The 22107-nt window shown below is 41.7% G+C and overlaps 1 protein-coding gene across 6 annotated transcripts in view; it reads left to right on the forward strand.

Annotated features, from left to right (window-relative positions):
- Positions 1–3557: 3557 nt before the first annotated feature.
- RAPGEF2 (Rap guanine nucleotide exchange factor 2) overlaps positions 3558–22107 on the forward strand; it is a 219832-nt gene continuing 201282 nt past the window's right edge. For all 6 annotated transcript variants that reach the window (XM_033059449.1, XM_033059453.1, XM_033059452.1 and 3 more), the window contains exon 1: positions 3558–3684. In XM_033059449.1, coding sequence (XP_032915340.1) covers positions 3616–3684 — 69 coding nt within the window. In that variant the 5' untranslated portion in view covers positions 3558–3615. The remainder of the gene's footprint in view (positions 3685–22107) is intronic.

Here is a 22107-nt window from a genome sequence, read left to right on the forward strand (position 1 = left end):
TGGTAGTAATCCCAGCCATATATAAATCCCAAAGGGTGAGAGACATTCTTGGAAATGGTGCCACCCCTAAAGAGAGAGCATCGAGGCTAATCTTATTTGAATGATGAGATCATCTCCCCCTGGTAGTGACCTTACTTGCACCTAAAATAATTCATCTATGATTTAAAATCTGACAAAATTGGTTTCTGCTGTCCAAAGGGGATGGCTACTGGTCTCAAGGTCAGCTCTGGAGGGGTTCACCAGGCCAATACCTCTGTTCCCTATAACTGTCTACCTCCATGAATGGCTATGGAAGTACCTTTTCATAGTTGCCAAGAAGGTGCCAGGAGAGAGTTTGGAAGGAGAGGGGCAATTCTGGGGGCTGGAGTCTTCTTCAGCTGCCGTGCCATCTCCAGGAGACAGATGAAAACAAGTACCTACCCAAAGAAATTGGAGAAAAAAGCATCCCTGGGCTTATAACTATACTGACTGTATATAATTCACTACACTCCCTCAAAGTGGCCATGTTTTATTTCTTACCAGGGTGAACAAACCAAGTGTTTAACTGAGTATCCCAAGAAACCAAATGTTTAACTGTGGGTGCCTAACTATAGGTGTAATGAATTAAAAGCCATGTGGTTAAGCCAAGTGCAAGCTTTTCAAAGCTTATCTTCTTAAAAATGAGGTTTAGCAAATGAACAAAATGCTCCTAGAACTGCTGAATTTATTTCCTTAGCTATTTAGTAACTGTTTGACCCATTTCAATTTACCACTCAAAATACATGGACATATTCAGGAGGGCAGATACCCTGTATTTCTAAGGCAAAATACTTCTCTAAAATAACATACTGATTACTTATAGCTATACAAAAAGATAGTATGCTGAGCTGTCATATTTTTTGTTGCAGCCTTTTAGTATTGTTGAAATATCAACACTGTATGTACTGCATGTGTATAGTTAACTCTTGGTTTCCTGGTGTAAGATGGGTAGGAACCCTGGAAAATGTATTAACATGATCAGAAAAACACACCCTGATCAAAAAAAAAAAATCCATTGTAAATAAGGATAAGGCTAGATAATTTATCCTGAAGAGTAACCAATAAGCAAAATCAATACCATGTCCTGGTATATATGAGTATTTTAAATAATATTGAGATTTTGTTGGAGCTGGAAAGCAGGAAGACAGTGAGACTAAGAGAAAATGTAAGTTGCAAAAACATTTGACACTGTAAATTATATTTTGTTGAATACTTGAAGTGAAAAATAAGGATTTCTGGAGATAATTGGATGTTTTCTCTAATAACTGTCCTTACTCTGATGGTTATTTGGTTGCTGATTATTTACTGGTTTATTGTTTATTTTTTTTCTATTCAGAAATAACTAGACTAATTTCACCAAGAGAAAAAACCCTGCTTAAAGGACAGTCTAGTATCCACCACGGAGGATATGAATAATCAGAAGTATTTGCATTATACGGATATGTTTCTTACAGACATTAAAAAAGATGTTAACACATCCTTAAATATTATTGAGAAATTGTTGAGTATATTCGTACGTAGTTCTCTGTGTACAGTTCTTTTATTCATTCATTCATTCACTTGCATCTATAACAACTAATTTAGTGTGTAATAGGCCTTTGACACAGATCTATAACCATTGAGATTTGTGACACTGATCAGAATACAATGAGAGCCCCCAAATCTCATCCTCTGAAGTGAAATATCCCTATGAATCACAGGTATTGTGTTACCAGACAGCACAGCAAAAAATTAACCAGAGCAAAACACTCGACTTCATGCTGTTGCAGCTAATACGTCTGAAATGAAAGATAATTGCATATTAAAATAGAGTGGGTAGCTCTGTTTTGATGTAGAGATATAAAGATGTCAGGCAAGCTAGGCTGCAGCAGCAGGGAATGGGTGCCCTGAAGTGATTGAGAGTGAAGCCCAAGACAGCATTCCTCACATTCCTGTGGCACTCCTTCTACACATATGCCCCCCAAAAAAAGGGAATTCCAGCACTCTGGATTGGTAGACTGAGCTTCAGAAAAGCTGGCAGTTTTCTATAGCTGCAGGCTTGATTAATTTGAAGGAATTATTATAATCTCTGGATGATGAACATGAGGCATATTTAAACTGTTATTTTCTAGGGCAAAAAACATGACATTTCCAATCTGCTAATTTAAAAAAAAAACAAAAAACAAAAAACAAACCCATAAGGACTTCTAGTAAGCAAGATATAGAGAATGTGGAGAATGTACAGCACTCCCTAGTATTTTCCCAAGATCTGCCCAGAATAATTGGTACTACTGCAAAAATATTTTGCTGACACATACGAGTGGGATTAGCCCAAAGAGCTATCTTTCTTAATGAGTCATATCTAGAAATTCAGTAGGTTTACTAGATTACTATCTGAAGACACAGAATTTTTGAGAGCCACTTATGTCTAAAGTGTAACTTTTTTTCCCTGGGACTAGCAGAGTATGTTTTATGAAGAAAATATGGTTATCCCTGTGAATTTTCACAACCAGAAAAATCAAAAAGATGACACTGCCTTACTTGGAATTGAAATGTGACTGCAAGTGACTGGAAATTAAACAGATTTATAGTGTAGACATTATTTACACTGTGTGATCCGTATCAGCGAAGGGTACACATCACTTGTGAAAGCAAATACATTAATAGTATTACCCCGCCGTTAATGGTACGTTAATAACACTTCCACGATTCGCGTTTGTCAGGCTGAGACGTGCTCAGTGCCGTGGTAAACAAAGAAAATCAGCCGTGTTGCAAGACCCTTTAGTCTTTAAAAACTTAAGTCCACGTGAGAAGAATCCTCCGCTAGATAAGCCCCAGAACAGTGATAAATTAACGATTTCACACCCTTCCCTTCCTCGTTTTTAGCCCATATAGCAATGACAGAGGGGACACCCGGCGGATACGAATTACTTTTGAGAAGCGTGGCAACAGGTGGCCTCCTCGAAGTCACTAGATCCGGCAGATCAAGTATTTATTTATTTATTTTGCGTCCAGCTTGCCCATCACCAGTATCTGCGCACGGGGGGCACCACGGAAGCTGCGATGAAGCGCGTCCCTCGGGACCATGACGGCAGCCGCTCAGACCTCTTTATGTGTGGTTAAACCCGGGAAGGATGTGTTCCCAAAGGCAGGATGCCAAGGCACCGCAGCCGGAGCGGACCCCGCGACCCCGGCGACCCGCCCCCCATTCCCTCCTCCGGCCCGCCTCTGCCCGCCCCCGCCGCTCCGCCTCCCGAGCCGGCAACTTCCCTGTCGCCGAGCCGGGCGCGGAGCCCCCCATCAGCCCGGATGGGAGGAGGAGGAAGAGGAGGGGGGAGGCGACGACGACGACGACGGTGCCCGGGGGGATGCGGCGGAGCGGGCCGGCGGGAGGTGTAGTGCCGGGTGGAGACGGAGCACCGAGCCCTTGTCACCGCCGCTGCCATCGGCGGGGCTCGGCCGCCGCCTGCAGCTCCGGGCGGCGGCGCTGCTGAGCCCGCGGTGCCTGCGCGCCGCCTCCTCCCCACTCCTCGCCCAGCGCTCCGGCCGCGCAGCGCCAGGCCGCGGCCGCCCTCCCCCAGCGCCTCCCGGGCGGCGGCGGGAGGCAGCAGGGGCGCGATGGCGTCCTACGTGGATAACAGCTTCCGCCAGGCAGTGATGAAGAACCCGGTGGAGCGGAGCCCCCAGGTAAGCGCCCCTTCCCTGCGGACCTCGCGGCTCCCGCGCACGGCGGAGGGGACGCCCCGCTGCCCCCGCCCGCCCCGCTCAGCTCCCAGCCCCCGCCGAGCTTCCCAGTCCTGAATTCCCGGTCGGCAGCTCCTGGGAGGGGAAGGCGCGCATTAACGCGACAACTTTCCTCCTACTCCCTAATTTTGGGGGAAGCAGAGGGAGAAACACTCTCTGGGTTTGTTTTGAAGATTGCTTCCGGTAAAAAGAAAATTAACTTCGAGTATAATTTTTTTCAGTGTTGTGTTTTTCTTTTTTTTCTTTTCCTTTTTTTTTTTTTTCCTCTTCCCTCTTCTCGCTGTGTGTTTTGTTATTGCCCTGTAGTACCGGTGGCTCAGGATTTGATTTCAATCCCTACTTTTACATAGCTGGCTGGAGCTGGCAGCGCTGTTTCATAATGTAAGGGCTGAGGTCAGTGGTATTCTTGGCAAGTCCTTGCTCTCCAAAGTAGGGTGAAATCCTTACACAATGGCACCAGGCAGGAATTTTTTAGATACCTGCGCCGGGCTCCTGGAGCCTTCTTTGTCAGAGGAGTGTGCGAGTTGAAGCTGTTTGTAAGCGTAGTTGGGTTTAGAGAGGCTGAGAAAGGTTAAGCTGGGGACTGGAGTGCGTAGAGAAACACTTTGACTTAACATGACCTGAAAAACAACCAAACTGAATGAGTTCCTTCTGCTCCCGGGCGGCTGCTGCAGTGGCTGTTGCTGCCAACTGTCCAAAGACTAATAAGCTTTACACTGATCCCCGCGTCAAGCCGCGGTTCAATAGCTAATGATACAAGGAGTTACTTTGCTTGGAGTTGTAATGCCATCTGTCCTGTTTTCTAAGGGCTTGTCCTGCTCTCTGAGCAGTCCCTGTATTTGGGTTTTGGGGAAGAGATGCTGGTACTGATTGTTTTGGCAGGCATCTGACTGGCTGGTGATGGTCTCAAATTGGGGCAAAGAGGAAACCTTGACTTTTGGTCAGCACCCATAAGTCATTCCTCCTGCTATAGATACACAATTGTGGTAATGTTATTTTTATCCCTGTGCTTATGGAATATGTGTGAGAAAATAAAACTTCTCATGGAAAAACGTACTGACTACATAAGCGTTGTATGTGGTGTGCCTTTTTGGCAACTCTGTTTTTTTGTTTTTTTAATAAAAAAAGAAAGCTGCTTCTGGAACTAAGTGGTACTAAACTTGTTTCTCTGTCCTTGTTTGACCTTTTCCAAATATCTCTTTGCCTTTAGTGCTGGACCCAGCCCTTCAGTGTGTTGTGAAAGCTGAAGGAGGCTGAGTACTCTCTCCTGGGGACGACACTCTCTGCAAGCTCGTAGCGAGGTCACTTGAGTTGTTAGAGGCATAGATTGCAGCTGGGGGAGCCTCCCAGCAGTGTCCAGCCTCAGGCATGGTTGTTGAAGCATGGTGGGGTGCTCATGAGGAGAGATGCTGGCAGATGCTCAGAAATCACCAGGTCAGGCTGTGGGGCCACCAGGCTGGGTTTAGGGCATGATGCTTCCCCTGTGGCATAATCTGTGCCATGTGAACTGTTAAACTGTCTCATGTCCTTGCCAGTTGGCCGTGCTGTCTAGAAGGGATAATAAGGAAACACAAAAAGGCAGAAAGTAAGAAATGACGCAGTGAGGAATCCAGCCCGAATGCAGGGATAAAGCCCAGTGAAGGGCACGGAGCAGAGAGCTAAATTGGGAACACCTGGGCTGCGTTAGTGCTGTAAAACTTCCCGAATCAGCACACTGGCAACCTGCTGTGGCAATCAGTGTGGAAAAAGAAGCCCACCCTTAAATCCATGGAACTGACACTGGCCCAAAATAATCCACAAGTAAGGCCAAATATGTGGGAAATCTAATGTACTGTTAGCACTGGAAGTACTTCAAACTAGTGATGCCCTCCTGTCGCTACTGGGGAGGCTGGGCTTGCAGCAAAAACTTGGTTGATGTTTTTGTAAATGGCTAATGTTGAATTGTGTGTGTGTGTGTTAGTATTCTACTGTTGGTTCTCTGTTCAGGAAGTTTGATTTTATTTTACAATAGTATTGGAATTTGAAAGAAATATGCTTATGCATATAATCTTTCATCATTATGTAAAACGGAAAAAATATATAGAAAGGTACAAAGAACTTGTTTTTCCTTCTTCCCTTAAAGTAATTTATTGCCTCTTTATTTGTATTTTCCTGTCCTTGCTATGCTATCTCTAAAAGATAGGTACTTAATTTTGGCTTTTGGGAAGTCATGAGGCTTTTTGAAAGTTGAGAGAGGGTTGGAAAGAGAAAATATATTTATCATATTCATGTCAGTGCAGGAAATAGCAAGAGAAGTATGTTAGTAGTATATTTGCTTCTAGTTAACAAACTCTTTGGGGCTCAGTTTCTCCCAAATCATGACAAGGTAAATATCTGTTTGACGTTACTATTCACTCTAGACTGTCAGGGTGCAAATTTGGCATCACGCCTTCACTGCAGGCTCAGAGAACAGGAGTGACAGAATGGTAGCCACTATGTACAACTTTGAGAAGTAGGTCTGATAAACATTGTTGGAGAAAGCAAAGTTAACTTGGCATGAACTTTTGCGGTGCAGAAATCTCTTGGTAATTTTGGACTGGATTTTTTTTTTCCTTTGGGTTAAACAATGTAGTTGCCACTGCAGTTGCTTTTGTAGTATCATAACTTTATATCTCTTTGGTATGTCCTCCTTTACAGAGTGTTCCTGAATTTTGTGAATCACAACTCAATATTCTTTTGGCTGGCTAAAGAAAATGCAATATAAACGAAAAGGATATATATGTGGCCTGTACTTCAACGTGCCTGTTGTGTAACTCTTCTCTTAAATTGATGTATTAAGCTATTCATTTTCTCTTTGAAGACGTGAACTAGGAAGTTAATATAACTACTTTGGGGAATCTAACTTTTAAATGTTCATAAATTGCAAATGGTTTTATGCCCTTAAGCTGTGAGCAATAGCAATCTAGTTTTTTTTTCTCTCCTAACATCCTCTTGTGTTGACTGTTATAGCTTTAAGTCTTTACAAAACAGATTTTTTTTTTGACATTATAGACCATTTTATAAAGTGTGCAATTTTTATACTGGTGTAGCTTGGCTTGAAAAAATAGACTTTTGTTTTCAAACAAGAGAAACTGAGCCCCAATCTTTCTTTTTCCTAACAATTCATTTGCATGGCATGGTATGTGAATAGCTAGTTGCTTCAGAAACTGCATGCTGTTCATTGTTTTCATGCCATGTGGTGACGTCTGCAGGAAGAAATGTTTTCAATGTGTGCCTTATATATGTTAGATGCCTAAAGTTTGCTTCTGGAAACTGCCAGTGTGGTACATGAAGGCAATTCAATGCAGCAGTAACAGATGTAACAGCATCGGACCAGATCTTCAGAGTGGAGGGGAGAGCTGTACAGAAGCCCTTAGTTCGATACTAATGCGTCATTTATTGTCAGAAGACATCTAAAGAGGATGCTGTTGTTAAGCAGATACTCCCTTCTTGAACACTTGAGAGGACAAGTAGTTTAATTATAGGATGTGCCTATGCTTTTTCCAAATAAACTTTCAGTTTGTTCCCCAATTGTGTTATTTTTATGCTTGTAACCAGTGATAGCATGATTGTGTGCAATCTTCAGATAAGCCAGAAATGAACATTTCCTTCTTGTTACAGTGATCTCTTAAAAAATAAATGCAAGGCTGTGTAGCTTAATAGGATCAGAGAAACGAAGCATATTATATGTGAGTCTAGCAAAAGAATATTTAGTCTTTAAATTCAGGCTGATTGTGTGTCTGTATCTCAAATACCCTGGAAGAATAAAATGATATTTTGAAAAAAAACTTACTTGGGATTTCTTTCCTTTGAAAAACAAAAATATTTTGGAACTTGAGTTTTGCTTTCAGACTGTCTTTACTGTCACCATGCTGCTGTGTTGCCATCTTTTTGAGGTGAGCATTTACAGAGGAACATAACTCCTGTTACCAGGCTGCTAACAGCAGTATAATGCCAAGAACTGATTCTGTTGCTAAATTCTCCTGCTGGTTCTTGGTAGCCCTGGGAAGCGAAGGACTGTGACAGATGATGCCTGGTATTTGGCTGTACTGCATTGATACAGTGGTCTTTCCATAATGCATCTTAGGGCTTTGTTATGTGCTTATTCAGGAGTACCCTTACTTTGCAAGCTTGGACATTGTTTCTTTCTGGGGAGCCCATTTGGCCAACAAAATTAGATTCTTAACTGTGCTTCCCGTAGTGGTGTTTAGGCTTTCTGCAGACTGCAGTGACTTATTCTGAAGTGGGGTCATGAGCCTGTTATGTTTTGTGTTAACATTGAGACCATAGTTAGAAACACAGCTTAATGAAGAAAAGTTGTTGCTGGTTCTTGATCTGGGCTTCTTTCTTGCTCAGCAGTGGGCTTCAAGTAGAATTGCCATCATAAAGTCAGCTGTAAGGGTAGCTGGTCTGAGCAAAAAAAAACAAAAACAAAAAAAACCCCCAACAAACCTCTAGATGCTGTAGGGGTTTGGAAGCTTGTTCGAAATGGTTAGCATACCCTGAATGTGTCTGAAACGACTGTAGTTTAAGTGGTGTCTTGTGGTGGCTCCTGGGTTGTAAGTAAGGGGAGGTGGATACAGATGAAACAAGTTACAACAGACTAGACCTAAAGGTCTAGAGACCTTTAACCATGGGGATTTTTCCTGCTGTGTTTCAGCACTTAACTGGGAGCATAAAAACTAAAGCAACTATTAGGAAAAAGCAAGACCTTTACCTGACAAAGCCAATACTGTATTTGTTTAGTACAGAAATAATACCAGAGAATGTATTTTGGAATTAAGTATACATTTTTTTCTCTTAATATTTTTCTCAAGCTAGTATTACTATGCAGCATTATTTCATGCCCAACAAACTTATAGTAATTTCACGACGCACCCTTTTGACTAAAATTTTGGTCCGAATCCAGAAGTGCGCCTTATAGTCCGGTGTGCCTTATATAATGTACAAAGTTGCGAAATTTGCCAACCTGGAAGTGCGAGCAGAGAGAGCCATGGGGGTAGCTGGTGGTACCGTAGCGCTGCTGAGCGGTTCGAGCTCCCAGCATTACAGCACGGCATGGGCTCCCACCACCTTGGCGAGGCACGGGTGCCCGACGCCGTGGGGTGGAATGGGCTTCTGGAATCCCGGCGGGGCACGGGTGCCCAGAGCCACGGTGCAGCACAGGCACTCGGCACAGCAGCGGGGCCTGGGCGCCTGACACTGCCGCGCAGCAGAGTTACCCGGCAACGTGGGGCACAATGGGCTTCCGGCGGCGCGGCTCAGGTGCCCAGTACCAGCAGCAGCCCTGAGCGGTGCCGAGCCTGCCCGACCCCGCACCAAGCCAGTAAACCCCGTGGTCGCAGGATTCTGTTACTATTTTGTTACTTTGTTGCGTGTGGCGTGGATCCTCGCTGCAAAAAAAAAGTGCGTCTTATAGTCCAGTGCATCTTATATAATGTACAAAGTTGTGAAATTTACCGACTCCTGGAGGTGCGCCTTATGGTCGTGAAATTACTGTACTTGTATGAATATATCTTTTTGTGGCTAATAAGTAAAGCTGAAAATCCTTGCATAGCTCAGATTTTCTTGTGAACTCTCTAATCTCAGTCTGTTGAAACAACCCTGGAATGTTTGATTCTGAATTTGCAGTGTCAATTTTCATGTCATTTTCAAAACTGAGGTTATGTAGTGCAGTGGGCTGCTTAGTATCCTGTTTGTTTTGAAAGACAGTATGCTTATTTCTCAGTCTTTCTAATGGGGATGTATGTATGTCTATATTTCCCCATAACCATTTATATCTTCATGGACAAGAGTTTTGAGAATGTCTAGAGTATTCACTTTTAAATTTCTTTTGCAGTAGTTCTCCCCTGTCATAGGGCTATTTCTGCATTATTGGATTTCTGTATCTTTTAATGATATGAGTTTTGGCAACACTTGCAAAGACCTCAGTATGATCACAAAGCCTTCACCTATAACACAGAAATAGCTGAGTTGAAGCCTTATCCTAAACACTTGTGTGCTTTCTCATTGCATCAGAAGATTGCAGCTCAGTTTGCTGTATGTATCCGAGCCGGTTTGAAACTGGGAAAGTGAGGGTTTAACTGTAGTGCCGATAAGCTCTGTGTAATTTCCTACTTGATTAATTGTCTGTTTGGTAGAATTTACTTTTGATTTCTGCCCTGCAGTGGCTGCAGAAGTGTTTGCCCTGGGTTTGGGCTGAGTATGTTCCTGTGAGCGGGTTTTTGTCAGCCTTTGTGGACACAGTCTCTTTTCTGCACTTGAAAACTGCAAGCCTTTCAGTGGCATTCTTGCCTAGGGAATGTACTGAAGTGAGCAGTGCTGGGCCCAAAGCCCAGGGGTCTTCTACTCAGTCCAAGCTTGTTTTGTCCATTTGCTTCCTGAGGTGCTATTCAGACATCAGAGGATGTGTCTGTACCCTCTGATGCCAAAGGGTCGGGACCCTCCCAGCCATCCTCACCCACCCCACTGGTGCGTGGAGTGTAGCCAGTGGTGGTGCAGGGGAAGCTTTGGTGGAGGAGGATTACTGTAAAGCAAGACTGCTTGCCATGGAGAGGCTTGCTCTTCTGCCAAAACTAGTAACGAGCAAAATCATCTGTTGGGCTTCTGAGACTGAGAGGACTGATAGCGGTTTCATGTCTTGGGTGTAAAAGTATAGGTCAGCTAAAGTAAAGGATGCACAAGCATTTTCCCAACATTGTGTTTTTTTTTTTTTTTTTTTTTTCAGTAAGAGGTTGGAGTCTCCTGTGGGTTATCTGTTTATTCATGAAGAACCCTTGGTACCTGAGGAAAAAAAACCCAACAATTTCAGTGTAACCATCCAAAGATGATTCATTTATTTTACTTTTATTACAATATACCTTAGCTAAGTTTTTTTTAATAAGTTATTGTTTCTTGATATCCATTATTTTAAAAAACCTGTATGCGTAAAAGTTTTTAAAAGTCTATGCTTATGCAAATTACTGAGTAGTAACTGGTAGCAGTAGGTATTCATTCTGTTGAATTACTGATCTGATTTTAATATTTTTTCTCTATATCAGAGTGTTGCAACTTAATCTGTTAGCATGCTTCAAGAATAACTGTATGTACACTGAACAGTCATTGTAAGAACTTTGACTTCCTCATTGAGGATTTTTTGTATCCTCATGAGAAAATATATTTTGGCTTGTGTTTTGGGAACTTTCCCACAGTTGGAGATCTAATTTTTGTGAGGTATTGTTTGGGAATTCAAAAGGAGCACTGGCAGAAAGATAGCTCTACAAAGATGCTTTGTGAAGGGCAGCTGAGCCTGCACGCCTTTTTTGCTGCAGCCAGTGTTGCAGATTTAATTTGCTGGGTATATTTTGCATGAAGGGCTGTATTTGAATAAGTCTCAAAATGGAAGTGGTGCTCTGCTTCCCTTTTTTTGAAGTTGGTGAAGTTGACCACTTTTCTGTAGAAGGGAGAGAGGAGCTCTACTGCAATGCTTTTCTTACAGCTTTGTTTGCAGTTAAAATTGGCTATTTGTTCTCTCTGGGTATCTCTGTTACCCCCATAGAGCTATAGATGTGTTTCTTTGTGTGTCTCTGTCTTGTCTGACCTGAGAAAGAGTGATTAAATATTTGATTTAGAGCAGTTCTAAGGAATTCTAGTCAACAATAGAGAGCAGCATGTATATCATTACCTGAGCAAAACACTGAAGGAATAAGAAAAAATTAAAATATTTAATTTTTTTTTTTTGAGGGGGCTGGGGGTAGGACATGAGTTTGCTTTCCAGAACTGATAAAAATTGAAGGAATATTCTGATACTAATATTTCTGTGAACAGCATAATTTTCGTATTTTTCTCTTATTTGTGTGTTGTGATAAACATGAACAACACAATGAAACAGCATCTGGTTTCAATGTAAATTATCTGGGAAGGGGTATAAATTTCATTTGTGGAGGATACCTGTTGATGACTGTCTTTACTGTGCTGTTTGTTTCTGTTTGCTTGCTTTTTGTATGTCTTAAAGTTAAAATAAACTTTGCTTAGTAAAAACATTTATTATGTAGTTGTTTTGGGTTTCTAAAAGAGAAGGTGGTTCCTGTTACCTGTGGATTGTTTCCTTAGTAGCTTGTTGTTTTATTTGTTTGTATATTTGCTGTTCTGTATTGTTAGGGATACTGGTCTCCCATCTTTATTTTACTTTATTGTAGTTGGGGAAAAAAATACTGATATAGCCTTTTCCATCTGAAGTTAGTCATTCACACTTTCTGCCCTGTTATGCAAAAAATGACTCAAAACTTAGAGGGATGTGAAAGAATGTTACACAAATGTGGTTTGTAAACAGTTGATGGGAAAACAAGGCTGTACCACCAATATCTGCTTGAGGTTTGACTTGCTGAAACCAAAGACTGAATCTTCTTTGGTACTTGGTGTTTCTTTAGCAGCAAAGCTAGTTGTAGTGGGTTGATACTGACTGAATGCCAGGCACCCACCAAAGCTGCTCACTCACTTTGTTTCCCATGCTAATGTTCTCTGCTGCCTCATTCCTGCCCATGCAACTGTTTGTGAGGCTACGATAAACACAGGATAAGTGGTACAATTTTGTTAGCTGAACAGAAAAAAAAGGATCTTACTTTTGAGAGAAAATGTAGTAGGATTTTTGCTTTCTAAAATTTAAGTGACTCAGTCTGGTTTAGATTGTGGCTTCAAACGTTTGTGTTGGTGCACCTGAATGTATGAAGACCTATGATACAAGAGATTAAAAATAAATGCTTATGGTTGTGTGTAGGAACCTCTGAAATACCGTAATCTCTCCCAGAGAGTACAGTAATTTCACGAATACAAGCCGCAGCAATTAAACAAAAATTTTGGTGGAAACCCGGAAGTGCGGCTAATATTTGGGTGCGGCTAATCTATGGACAAAAATGTGATATCTGTCCTTACCTAGTATCATACCAGTCCAGTCCCGAGCCGAAACAGTTTGAAATCCATGGTTTCCCGTTGTTCCGACGATGAACCAATCAGAGAACAGCTTATTGCCTGCCTGTGGATGGCGGCGTTACTGAGGGGCGGGGGTTGTTATCGGGGTGAGTTACCTCGGCGAGTTACCTCGGCAGTTCGATAAAAGTGTGTGATATTTCTCTGTACTTTTTAAAGTGTTTTCAGTCTTGTGCGGCTTCGGGGCTGGCTGGGCTTGCAGGGAGAGGGCTGAGGGAGCTGCTAGGCTCGCAGGGAGAAGGATGAAGCGGCTGCTCGCCCTGCTGGGAGAGGGGTAGAGCAGCCGCTCGCCCTGCTGGGAGAGGGGTAGAGCAGCCGCTCGCCCTGATGGGAGAGGGGTAGAGCAATCGCTCACCGTGCTGGGAGAGGGGTAGAGCAGCCGCTCGCCGTGCTGGGAGAGGGGTAGAGCAGCCGCTCGCCCTGCTGGGAGAGGGGTAGAGCAGTCGCTCGCCCTGCTGGGAGAGGGGTAGAGCAGTCGCTCGCCCTGCTGGGAGAGGGCTGGGGGGGGCCGCTCAGCTCACAGGGAGAGGGGCAGAGCAACCGCTCGCCCTGCTGGGAGAGGGGTAGAGCAGTCGCTCGCCCTGCTGGGAGAGGGGTAGAGCAGCTGCTCGCCGTGCTGGGAGAGGGCTGGGGGGGGCTGCTCAGCTCACAGGGGGAGGGGCAGAGCAGCCGCTCGCCTTGCTGGGAGAGGGCTGGGGGGGGCCGCTCACCCGCGGGGCTGAGCGGGGTGTCTGTGCCAGCACGGAGATGTGGCTCCGCTCGGAGCTCAGCCCGCGTGGCTGAGCGACTGTTTAAAGGCAAAGCAGATCCATTGGGAATGCTCGCAAAATGACCACACTATTGTTCCTGTCTTTTTCGGCTTGTAAATAAAGGGTGTGTCTTTTTTCACTTGGAAACAATGTTTCCGAGGTCGGCAGTAAGCCAGTAAGCCCCGGCGATCCCGCGATTGTGTTACTAAATGACAACTTTGTGAAAGTTCGCAGCGAACTAAATTGCGGCTAATATTCCGGGAGCGGCTTATCTATTAACAAAGGCAAAAATGTTGGCAACACACCGGATATGCGGCTTATAGTCCGTGCGGCTTGTATTCGTGAATTTACTGTATATGGTACTTCATTTTCAAACACTGTCTAGAAGTGTAAAAAAAGTAAACTACATGTAATGTTATGACATTATTTATTCTTGATGGATTTCCTAAAATGAGATTTTTTTTTTTCTTTTTAAACTTAAGGGGCATGTGTGAGAGATGCTTCTTGAGATAGATCTTCTATTTTTCCGGGGGATAAATCTCAAAATAAATTTTTGTAGGAAGTTTCTTGCTCTGTTTTCCCCTACTGGAATATAGCAATGGTAGGAAGCCTGGGTAGTAATGCTACCTTTGCATTCCCCGAATTGGGTGGGGAAGATGCTAATGCTTGGGTTTTGTTTGTTTTGTTTTGCATTGTTTAACTGAATCTTGTCTGTATTTACATTGATTTATTGTATAGTAGATGAAAATTGGATGCTGGTGGGCTCTCTTCCTGGGGTCAAAACAAATAAGTGACAATTTCATTGGCGCGCAAGTTAACAGACGTACACATTTTTCCATTTGGTATGTGAAGTCTATTGGGACATACCTAAAATACATACCCTCTGTTGTTTTTGTTTTGGGTTTGAGGTAAGTGCTTAATCTTGTCAGGAAACCATTCCCTCGCCCTCACAGAACATTTCCTCAAAATTCATGACCTTGCAGAAATCAGTTGCACATTGCATTATGTGGGTATCCAGCACTCACTTGAATGGTTCTGCGGAGTTTTGCAATTTGTCAGAAGACATGTGAGAATACAACAGCATACATGGTAGTAAATATTTAGATTCATTTTGAACTGAGGGAGAGAGGTTTGTCTGTGCAGTATTACACACTTCTTTTGTCCCCCACCAGTGAGGCTGTGGGTGTTCAAAGTGAATTCCCTCGCCAGTGCTGTAGGGCAGGCGGGTGCTACCAGAACACACCCCATTGCTGACTTCTACTTGGGTGCAGTAGCTCAGGCAGTTTTTGAAGGTGCCATAGCTATAGCAACAAAAAAAGATGGACTTTGGTTTAACTAGTTATGTCAGTATTTCAAAGTTGTGACATTATCTTGTGTTCATGTATGATGGTGCTTTATGTTGAAATAGCTTTGAACTTTATATGCTATTAGCTGCAAAATTACAATGTAATTGTTCTTACCTATTGCTCTCAACTTGTGGTCTTTACCTTTTGTGCCTCCAATTCCCTTTTCCATCCTGCTGCAGGGGAAAGGAAGGGGAGAGTAAGTGCGATGTGCTCTGGAATGTTTCTGTAAGAACACTAAATTGGGGAACACTCTTCCTAAACCACAACAGGAATTCTCCCTGTGAAATTCTTGTTCAGCTCTGGAGGAACCACAGTCTCCCAGAAGAGTCAAAAACTGGAAGAAAAAGCAAGTGCTGGATGCTGCTGAGGCAGAATGTATGCAAAGGTGTGTAACATGGCTGGGCTATTATCCCAGTTGCCAAATTCATAACAAGATACTGAAAGCTGAAGTGATGTAGTTGGTATGACATGTTTGGTGATTTCCTGTTGAGGGTGGCTAACAACTGGCAGTTTTACCAATGAAGGCAGTAAGCAGCCCATAAATTTAAATTATATTAAGAAAAGCAGTAAATGGGAGTGTGGTTCATAGATAATGCTCTGAGTATGAAACAAGATTTTGCAGTGGTTAATGATGATTGGTGTTCAGGTGGTGTCTTCCTCTAAACTCGATTAGTGCAGTAACTAAGTAGCTTGAATATATTCAGTACTAAGGAGGTGGTGAGCAAATGGTAAACATTCCCAGGCAGTTTTCACTCTAACTTACAGGAAAGTACACAGTAATTTCATGATTATAAGCCGCATCATTTTGACTAAAATTTTGGTCCAAACCCAAAGTGTGGCTTACAATCAGGTGCGGCTTATATACGGACAAAGAACAAAAAGTTGCTGTCTTAGTTTGGAGGACAGGTGTCTGCTGAGAAAGGCAGGAGCCTCTCTTTGAAATGGAGAATGTAAAGCCCCTCCCTTCAAATTATTGTAATTTTGAAATCAAGGGGCTCTCAGGCAAAAATATAGGAATTAGGAATAACAGTTGTTTTCTAGGGAAATTAAAATAGAAGTACTACAGAGAAACAAACTCCTAACCCTGACAAAGTCAGAGTACAACCTGACACCCTGTCAGGCAGGGTGTTGGTAGCAGTCCCATTGAATGGTGGCTGCATCCTCCTGCAGTGAAAGATGTGATTCAGTTGAAGCAGTGCTCCTGTAGAAGGTGCAGTTTTCCTCCGGAGGTCCAGTGGTAATGTGGAGAAATCCGGTTTTCCTCTGGAGTCCAGTGGAGAAAGGGCTCCCTTAGTGTCCCAAAACCTGTGTTTTTATTTTGGTAAGAAATGTTGGGCTCTTCCCCCTGGCTGGAGCAACTTCCAATGGGATGAAGTAATTTTATCAGTCCCACAGTGGGACTCAATGGGCCATTAGCAGAAAGTGACTCTCTGGAGGAAGGATGGGTTGTGAAAAGATAAAGAACAATGCCCACCTGATTTCAATGGATGGCTCATTAGCAGAATATCTCCCGTGGAGATAAGGATCACTGCCCCCACCTTCAACAGATGGTGATAGAATAGATACCTTTTATCACACTCTGTATTGTAATGTGCAGCTTATAATCAGGTGCGGCTTATATATGGACAAAGAACAAAAAGTTGCTGACACCTGGAAGTGCGGCTTATAATCGTGAAATTACTGTAGTTGTGAGGGTCTCAGCCTGAGTTGCATTTTGTTTTCCATTCATCCTATGGTACACATAGGCTGCGTGATGCATCAGATTTGTTGGGGGTCTTCAGTGGATTTGTTACAAATTTATACAAAGCACAAAAGGTCAGACTTTGCTTTGTGAATGGCCTGAAGTGGTCTGATCTGAAGCATGAGGTATTTCACATGTGCCATAGATAGGAAACACAAGTGGCTCTGCCAGCTACATGCTGACCAGGAGCAGGTGCTTGCTGGAACGAGGGTAGTTGAGTTTCCGTCCTTGTCACGGCTTCTCCCTTACTACTGAAAGCTGCTAATTAGCACCAATGCCTTGTTTTAATTCAAGATGACTTGGTTGGAAGATGCCAACTTCTTGGTCATAGACCACTGAGCAACTATCAGATGGTGGCACAATTCCACCTCAGCTGTTAAAAATGGCTTGAGGTAACAGTGCCAAAGGAAGGGTGATAGTTGTTTTAGCTGCATTTTAGTTGATGTTGTAGGTGTTTGTCAAGATGGAAATGAGGAGTATATACCATGTCTGCTGTATTTTAGACAGCCATTTATTTTATTACTATTAGCTTGTTATTTTATCAGATGCTCAGTATGGATAGATAGCTGGTCTCCACTAGTATTAAATCCTCTTTAAGAATCTTGTTCAACTCTTTGATTTAAGATGACTTTTAGAGGAATATTACTTGAGTAGTTGAAAAACTTCTAGACTACAGGATAATTCTGGAGAATGTGATCGATGCAATGCATGGCACAAAGGGGTAGAAACACTGTTAGCTTTGACAAACAGTTCTAAGAACCTGAAATGAGGAAAATTAAGTTTTGGGATAGAATACTTCTTTTTGAAGTATGTTTCTGAATGCCCAGGAGAATTATGAGTCCTTCTCCCTTCTTGTAGTCATTCTTTGTATCTAGCCTTGTGCTATGGTTTTTACCTCTGTCTTAGTAATTTGATGTCCTGTAGTTTCTCCCTTTCTAAACCCTCAGTGGAGTGCTTTTTCAATTTTGTGCCTTAGTCATTACTTCAGGTATTTTTCTTACTGCACTGTGTCTTTCTCACCTGCACTTAGTGCAGGGTGATTTGGCTAATAATTTATTTAATAATTTATTTCACATTTATGTATTTCTGAGTGGGAAATAAACTCTCCTTTATTTATAAATTGCAATACAGTGTACCTTGCGCAGGTTGTTTTTCACTTCTGAAACAAAATGTACAAACACTTCGAGTCTGTCCTCATCAGAATTGTCATATATCAGATTCCTACCTTTACCAGGTTTGATAAGCAATCATTGCTGTTTAAGGTCTAATGTTCTTACGTGAATGAATATTTTAAGTGAATTTACAAGTGAAGAGAAAATAATGGCACTTTCTTACAATCCATGTTGGCTTGATAGTAAGTGAACATTAACTGTGACGAAAGTAATGTGGTTTAGTGACACAACCTACATAAATTCAGTTGGATTTGCTGTTGACATTGGCCCACATTCCAGCATGCGAGTTACCTTACATTTCTTTTGAACAAAGAAGGTCTGTCTGAAACAGGTGCTCTAATGGTTACCCTGGCCTTCATAAATAGCTTTTAGGTGAAGTATTACTTCTGTTAACCATGAGTGACTTCACAAGGCACCTTGGTTTATTGCATGAGGTTTCCATTTTGTATTAAAAAAAAAAAAAAACATGGCCTCAGCTTCGTGGTGTTTGATGCCTCATAAGTTGCTGCTTATTTTTAGAGCACACTTATCACAATTTGTCAGCCAAATATTGACCTGTCCCCTGTGCTATTAGATAGCTGCTGAAATGCCATTCTCAAGATAACTTTAGCTACCCTGATTGTTTCAGGGTAATCTTAGTTTCAAGAGGAAATTATCTAAAACTTGCCAACTCTGCAGAACATGTAAAATAGTAGAAGATGGGCTTGTTAAGTTTTGCAACCATATCGTAAACTTAATGTGACAAACTGGTTTTGATAGTCTGTGGTAAGTTGCCTGAGTGTTGAAGTTTGAATGTTACTTGTGAACACTAGTGAAGAATATTTCTAAATTGGTTGTAAAGTGAACCAAGAGATAATGAAGTAATAGCTGGGCCAGTCTCTAGGCTGGTAAGACATGGCTACTTGCCCACTGTACATTGCTTTAGGAAAACCGTGTCACAATTTCTTTTAAGGAGAAAGGAAGGTTCTGCTTTAATCAAGTGACATTTGATATCTTGATTTCTTTTCCTGTTTCTTCTATTTATAGATGTCTTCCATTTGGGATTTATCTGAAAGCTAAGGTCAGGAAGTGCCTTTCTCCAAAAATGCTACTTGTTGTGGTTTTCTGGCATGTCCTGTCCCCTCTCCTTCCCAAAAGGAACTGTACAGAAAGTATTTTTCCACAATGAAACACAGATCATCAGTTCTGCTGTATCATGCTGTGACTCTGGTGTACACTGGTTCACCTCCAAAACCCAAACTTTTAAAAACCATCCCTTGCTTGGTGTCCACACAACACTTATGTGACTGATTAAAACACAAAAGACAGGAGCCACTTCAGTTTCAATTATTTCTCATTTTAATAGAGTCTACATGTGGAGGCAGAGGAACATAGGCTGTATCCTATTTGGTAGGACTCATTTCCCATTTAGTTTTTCAGATGACCTTAGTGACTTTGGCTTACATAAGGATGCATTTATACTCAGGGGAGATGCTCATCCGTTCCATGCTTCCACCAACCATGTAAGGCCTTGGAGGATCTTAAATATGAAAGGTCTCTCCCACCTTGGAGGTCATGAAAATAGCAAGTAAGTGATCATTAAACGTGTACTTTTTTGTGAGTTTTGGTGTATGAAAGAGGTTCTGCCCATTTTACAAACAAAAGGCTTAGCCGCTTAAACTAGTCCTCTGAGTGAGTACAGCAATCCTGAGGGTGGCAAAGATGTGGGAGTGCAATGAAGGCTTTTGACTAAATTGTTTTTTTCATAGTCAGGGTTCAGTGCAAGTGCAGTCCTTAAATTCAGGATTGATTTCTGACAAACAGCCCTGTTTAGTCATTCAGGCTTGCGCTATTGTTTATGCTGCAGCACAACTGAACTTGTATGCTGGTGCTATGACCACTTAGCAGGCATGCACTCTGAAGTGCATCTGAGGAATAAATAAGAAATTTAAAATGAAGTTATATTTCAAGACATGATTAAATCTTTAACTAAAAAAGGGTCATACACCTAGGTCTTCTTGTGATGTTCCCCTTTTAAAATTTATTTAAGCTTATGTTGTTTGTTGAAACCTCAGATGGCAAGTATCTCCTTTTTTGGAATATGGGTTATATAGTCTATAATGACTATTTTGTCATCTGACTTTGTTCTTACATTGTTTCTTACTTCCATATGCAGAAAACTATGCTTAGAATTAGGACTGTCAGCAGTAGTTGAACATTTTGTTTAACTTCATATTTGTGCATCTGGCTTTTGTATAACTTTTTATAATGGACCTGATTAGTATTTAGTACTTTGCATTTGCTTTAGGTGACTTTGCAATGTGTTGTCTTGAGCAGTTTTCAGGAAAAAAAATGGTGAGTTTAATTGTCACTTAAATTGTTAAATTGTCTCATCCTCAATGTGCAGTGCTATTTCAAAGGCTTATGAAGCCAGCTCTGTATGTCTGAAAGTTTTCATAGCTATTGAAATTCAGAATGTTCTCAATTTATTCTAAAAGGTAACATAGCATTTCTTAGGAAACAGTTGCAAACAAAATATTTTTCTGTATTGATCCTGTTTTTCACCTTTTTGGGTGCCCTGATAACTGGGATATCAGCTTTTAATTAATTTTTATTATTAATTTTTAATGAACAGAAGTGTCATATGAGTTCCAGTGATCAGAGTTTTTGTGAACTAGTGGACCTGTTCCTTTTTTTGGTCCAAAATATTCTACAGACTTGGCAGACAGGGTAACTTTTTGTTTTTACAACTTTTCTTTTGCTTTCAAGCAGTTACCCTAATAATTAGGCTGGTTTCTCTTGTATTCCTAAGTCTAACTTTTTAAAATAACAGGGACCTAGAATTGTGTCAAAAAAACCCTTTAACATCTGCCTAACTTCTGTCTTCTCTTCCAGCTGTAAATTGTTGAGGGATGGTATGCGTCTTTTCAGGTGTTTTGCTGTCTGCTGAAAGTTGGCCTTGAAACCACTGAACTTAGTTGCAAGTCAAAATGAGTGATTTTTCTATTCTGTTTAATGAGTGGATTTTGTAGCTTTAAAGTAAGGCAAGAGGCTACTATGTTGTGTGCTGAAGATGATCCTTTTTGCATCTTCTACTCTGTTTCTTAGTTTAGTATCTGCTGTCTAAAACATCAGAATGGACATTTGTCTTTCAAGATGGATGTGTGGGTTTGTATTTTTTTCCTCCAGAAGAAAATGACAAAATAATGTCCTTAAGGAGTGAAAAATGACAGAGTAGTGTCTGTAGATGATCTGTGACCACCTCCAGTGACAGACCATCAAGAAGTGGTGGTCTGCAGGCAGCACCACAGTGTTCAACAGTGGCTCCTTGGCATTGAGTCATTTCAGCAAATTCCAGCTCTTAAGGATAGCATGACCCTGCAATGCCTGCATTGCAGCTTCTCTGGAAGGATGACCTGCTCAGAGTACACTTAGAAAACTTGGAGATGCTGCAATCATGAGTCGTTTAGAAAATTTTAGATAGAAACCTGCTGTTCAGGGACAAACATATGCAGTAGTGTTTCAAATAGATTCCAACTTATTAATTTATAAATTCTTTACTTTGACAATATTAAAAGGAAATTATTCCTGGGGGATTAATTTACCATTTTAATTAATCTTCTCATGAGAAGATCTTCTGTGAAGATCTTGCTAAACATTTTTCCTGTAATTAAAAAACTCCAAACTAACCAACCAACAAACAAAAATGGGAAAAGAAGAAAAGCCACAAAAGGCATCTCTCTGTATAAATAGATGATGTGTGAGACCACCTGCTAACCAGAAAGTTGTCTTTTGATCTGAGATAGATAAGGAAAATAGTGAGAATCTCCCAGGTAGGTGTGAGATAATGACCTGGTAAGAAACCAGATACAGTAAAAATATTGCACTAGTTAATACAGCATCCCTCACACAGTGGGTCATCTTTTTGTGTGTTTCAGCTTGCATGTTATACCACCATCACCCAATTTTGTTTTTTTGATGAATAGAAGGCTTTTTTCCTTTCTCCAGCTGAGAATCTCCCAGTTATTACCAACTGTAATTTTAAATTTTTTCCCCCCCCTTGGTTACTCTTTTCATTCTACTGTTTTATTCTCTGCTTTTCTTATTCTCTTCATAGTTGCAGGCTTTCTGTGTGTGTAACTTTATTTCTGATTGGTTTGTGCTGCTAGGGCTCAACTTTCTAAAAGTGCAACATTATTCACTTTGGTAATGAACAATGCAAGAAAAATGCTTTAAGGGGTAAGAGGAATTCAGCCTGTCATAAGCACTAAAGCTTACAGATTCCTCCTTGAGCCTAAAAGCTATATGGGATTTATAAATCCCATGCAGTGTCAAAATCTGAAGGGTAGTTTAACAATTGCCCTGACCTCTCTCGGTATGCTGAAATGAAAAAAACC

The sequence above is a fragment of the Catharus ustulatus genome, chromosome 5 (assembly GCF_009819885.2).
Source record: "Catharus ustulatus isolate bCatUst1 chromosome 5, bCatUst1.pri.v2, whole genome shotgun sequence".
NCBI classification, from domain to species: Eukaryota; Metazoa; Chordata; class Aves; order Passeriformes; family Turdidae; genus Catharus; species Catharus ustulatus.